The sequence below is a fragment of the Euprymna scolopes genome, chromosome 31 (genome assembly GCF_053919585.1).
Source record: "Euprymna scolopes isolate OS-2025 chromosome 31, ASM5391958v1, whole genome shotgun sequence".
Classification (NCBI taxonomy): domain Eukaryota; kingdom Metazoa; phylum Mollusca; class Cephalopoda; order Sepiida; family Sepiolidae; genus Euprymna; species Euprymna scolopes.
The window spans coordinates 7,051,976-7,056,914 of record NC_136512.1 but is presented as its reverse complement, the minus strand read 5'-3'; the positions used below and the strand labels follow the sequence as shown (position 1 = coordinate 7,056,914).

The 4,939-nt window shown below is 29.5% G+C and overlaps 1 protein-coding gene across 1 annotated transcript in view; it reads left to right on the top strand.

The window, feature by feature from the left end:
• Positions 1-4,257, top strand: part of LOC145255617 (uncharacterized) — an 89,675-nt gene extending 85,418 nt beyond the window's left edge. The window contains exon 2 of the mRNA XM_080114138.1: positions 3,696-4,257. Coding sequence (XP_079970264.1) covers positions 3,696-3,706 — 11 coding nt within the window. The 3' untranslated portion in view covers positions 3,707-4,257. The remainder of the gene's footprint in view (positions 1-3,695) is intronic.
• The last annotated feature ends 682 nt before the right edge of the window (positions 4,258-4,939 follow it).

The following is a 4,939-nucleotide window of genomic DNA, read 5'->3' as shown; positions in this document are numbered from 1 at the left end:
TGATGTACATTGTCAACTGTATATAAATGTGTTAACTGTAATTTTATGATGTACATTGTCAACTGTATATAAATGTGTTAACTGTAATTTTATGATGTACATTGTCAACTGTATATAAATGTGTTCACTGTAATTTTATGATGTACATTGTCAACTGTATATAAATGTGTTAACTGTAATTTTATGATGTACATTGTCAACTGTATATAAATGTGTTAACTGTAATTTTATGATGTACATTGTCAACTGTATATAAATGTTAACTGTAATTTTATGATGTACATTGTACACTGTATATAAATGTGTTAACTGTAATTTCATGATGTACATTGTCAAGTGTATATACATGTGTTAACTGTAATTTTATGATGTACATTGTCAACTGTATATAAATGTGTTAACTGTAATTTCATGATGTACATTGTCAAGTGTATATAAATGTGTTAACTGTAATTTTATGATGTACATTGTCAACTGTATATAAATGTGTTTACTGTACTTTTATGATGTACATTGTCAACTGTATATAAATGTGTTTACTGTAATTTTATGATGTACATTGTCAAGTGTATATAAATGTGTTAACTGTAATTTTATGATGTACATTATCAACTGTATATAAATGTGTTAACTGTAATTTTATGATGTACATTGTCAACTGTATATAAATGTGTGAACTGTAATTTTATGATGTACATTGTCAACTGTATATAAATGTGTGAACTGTAATTTTATTATGTACATTGTCAACTGTATATAAATGTGTTAACTGTAATTTTATGATGTACATTGTCAACTGTATATAAATGTGTTAACTGTAATTTTATGATGTACATTGTCAACTGTATATAAATGTGTTAACTGTAATTTTATGATGTACATTGTCAACTGTATATAAATGTGTGAACTGTAATTTTATGATGTACATTGTCAACTGTATATAAATGTGTTAACTGTAATTTTATGATGTACATTGTCAACTGTATATAAATGTGTTAACTGTAATTTTATGATGTACATTGTCAACTGTATATAAATATGTTAACTGTAATTTTATTATGTACATTGTCAACTGTATATAAATGTGTTAACTGTAATTTTATGATGTACATTGTCAACTGTATATAAATGTGTTAACTGTAATTTTATGATGTACATTGTCAAGTGTATATAAATGTGTTAACTGTAATTTTATGATGTACATTGTCAACTGTATATAAATGTTAACTGTAATTTTATGATGTACATTGTCAACTGTATATAAATGTGTTAACTGTAATTTTATGATGTACATTGTCAACTGTATATAAATGTGTTAACTGTAATTTTATGATGTACATTGTCAACTGTATATAAATGTGTTATACTGTAATTTTATTCTCCGCGTTTTTCTTCTCGTCATGGATATATTTAGAATATATGTTTTAGAGATGTGTTGGAATGTGCTCCGCCGAATTCGTAGCACTGGTTTCCCATGGAGGTGGATATCCTTGACTAGCCCGACAAGCAGCAAAATCCCACGCCTTCACTGCAGGGGTCACTTGATGCAGGAGATCCATCTACTCTGAAAATTTTTTCTCTCGGTCTGTTAGACTTTGGAATTCCCTCTCAGTATACTCCTTCTCCGACTGTACTAACATGCAGAAGTCTAAATGTAATGTGAACAAACATCTAGCTGCTTAACTCCCTACTTAGATTGTCCCTGTAGGCATAACCCCCAATTCACATTACGTATCAATAGCACTGTGCCTTGTTTCGATTCAACATGATAATATTTATTGTTTATTTTTATTAGCAATTAAAATTTTATTCTGATGAAGTCTTCGAAATAAAGACGAAAAATGCCATGCACGTGGATTTCAATATCCAGACCGTCTTAAACATCAAATGCAACATTTTTGCAACACAAAAATTAACAGAAAACTTAAACAAACCATTCACACATAGTCATTACACACAAAGGAGTACTTGTTGCACTTTTTGTTGCCAGTGAACACAAATCATTTAACGAAAATATTTTTTACATACTTGCGCGGTCTTCATTCTGTGATCGTTATTTTCCATGTGTGTGGCCGTTGATCTGAATAACTGCATGGTTCAGTGGTTGTTTAAATTTTGTTAACTTAAGACAAATAAAACTCACGCATGAGACAATGGAGACTTCTTGCAGTTTCAAAGGTTTTATTGGAGAGAGAAAGTTCGTTCCGTGGGGAAAGCTAAAATTAATTCATATAAAAGAATGGCTTAAATTAATTCTTATAAAAAAGATTAAAATTAATTCTTATAAAAAAGATTAAAATTAATTCTCATAAAAGAAAAGTTAAAATTAATTCTCATAAAAAAGGCTAAAATTAATTCTTATAAAAAAGATTAAAATTAATTCTCATAAAAAAGGTTAAAATTAATTCTTATAAAAAAGGTTAAAATTAATACTTATAAAAAAGATTAAAATTAATTCTTATAAAAGAAAAGTTAAAATTAATTCTTATAAAAAAGGCTAAAATTAATTCTTATAAAAAAGGTTAAAATTAATTCTTATAAAAAAGGCTAAAATTAATTCTTATAAAAAAGGTTAAAATTAATTCTTATAAAAAAGGCTAAAATTAATTCTTATAAAAAAGGTTAAAATTAATTCTTATAAAAAAGGTTAAAATTAATTCTTATAAAAAAGGTTAAAATTAATTCTTATAAAAAAGATTAAAATTAATTCTTATAAAAGAAAAGTTAAAATTAATTCTTATAAAAAAGGCTAAAATTAATTCTTATAAAAAAGGTTAAAATTAATTCTTATAAAAAAGGTTAAAATTAATTCTTATAAAAGAAAAGCTAAAATTAATTCTTATAAAAGAAAAGTTAAAATTATTTCTCATAAAAAAGGCTAAAATTAATTCTTATAAAAGAAAAGTTAAAATTGATTCTTATAGAAAAGTTAACATTAATTATTATGAAAGAAAAGTTAAAATTAATTCTTATGAAAGAAAAGTTAAAATTATTTCTTATAAAAGAAAAGTTAAAAATTAATTCTTATGAAAAAGACTAAAATTAATTCTTATAAAAGAAAAGTTAAAATTAATTCTTATAAAAAAGGCTAAAATTAATTCTTAAAAAGGAAAGGTTAAAATTAATTCTTATAAAAGAAAGGTCGACGAACGGTCAATCTCAAGGAAATATTCACTTAGATTCCTACATTGTCTGCTTCTACGATTCGAACCGCCTCGAAAGTTTGTGTCCTACCGAACAACGTGCATAATTATATCAAAGTTTTCATCTATTTCTCGATTTTCGGTTGCAAAACTAACTAGAAACAATGTTCAGAAATATTATTTCTGTCAGGAAGAAACAGAATATTTCGAAAATTATTTAAAGTTAAATTCATTATTATGTTGGATTCTTTTCTCTCCTTGATTAAAGTTGCTATCCACCGTAGGTGTTCGCGGAGTTGCTCTCTTGTGGAGTTCAAAAGATGTTGAGCAAAGCTTTAAGTATCCTGGTGCATACGCCGTCAATAAAACATAATGTTGAACGAAATATTTGCACACGTCACCTTCAACAAATGCGCACTTGCGAAAAATTAATTTTTTATGCAATTTTTTAATTGTTTTTGTTTTTTGGAGGGGGGTGCTTTTTTTGTTGTTGCTGTTGTTTTTTTTTTGTTTTTTTTGCGTTTCTGTGGTTTCTTCATCTTTCTATTCCAGATGGCAATTGATAAAATTGAACTGTGAGTTCAAATTCGTTGCTGCTAGAAGCGAGTTCTTTCAACCAGGAAAGCCACAGAAGAGACCTTTGCTGCCGAAGGTGAAGGAACAATTTCATATGCGTCGTTATCAAAATGGCACAAGCGTTTCGATTATAGCGACATGAGTCTTGAGGAAAAGCCTCGTTCAGGGCAGCTGTTACAGTTGGACGATGAAGACTTGCAAACCGGGTTGGACATTGCGACTTCATCAAACACCCGAGAATTGCCTGATGAGCTTGGAATTGGCAAATTGACAATTCACCGACACTTGAAGCAACTTGATTTTGTTCGCAAAAAGTCGTGTCAAGATCCGCACGAACTCACTGAAGCACAAGCTAACAGACGAGTAAAATTCAATTGCTCAGCAATCTATAGAACTAGCGTTTTTGGAAGCGCATTGTGACATCGGACGAGAATTGTGTCTATCTGATCCAGAGACAAGCGATGGGTTCAGAAAGGGTAAAAGACGCCGAGTAAAATTTGGATCGTTTACGAAATTTGGGAACAACCTAATAAAAATCTTTTTCACATACGTTCGCAGTCTGGTCTTCATTCTTTGATTTCCCTTTTCCATGTGTTTTGCCTGTTCCGTATACAGGCTGTCGTCTAGTAGCTGCTGATCGGGTGTTAAACATAGACGAATAAAACTCATACATGGAACAATTGAGACTTATTGCAGTTTCAAAGGTTTCATTAGGGAGAGAAAGTTCGTTCATGAGGGGAGAGACTAAAATTAATTAATTTTTTTTCTTTCACTCACATTTTTTCCTAAACAAGACATATCACCACTTGGGTATGAGGGGCTACTATTTAGGGCCACACTTAAGGAAGACGAACAAGATGTTGGTTTACATTACATTTAAACATCTGCCGATCAGTACAGCAAGGGAAGCAGATAGCAGGAAGGGAATTCCAAAATCTAGCTGTCCGAGGGAAGAAACTATTAGATTATAAATCTTTCTTAACTTAGGTGAATAAAACTCATAACTGGAACAATGGAGACTTGTAGTATCAAAGGTTTTATTTGGGGAGAGAGAGAGAGAGTTCACGAGGGAATTAATTCATTCTAAAAGAGAGACTAAAATTAATTTCTTTCTAAATTTTTATTGGTCTTAGAAATGGTCAACGAATGGAAAAGTCTCGATGGAATATTCTTTTAGATTTCTACATTTGTCTGATCCCTTCTTTGGCTCGAGCTGTCTC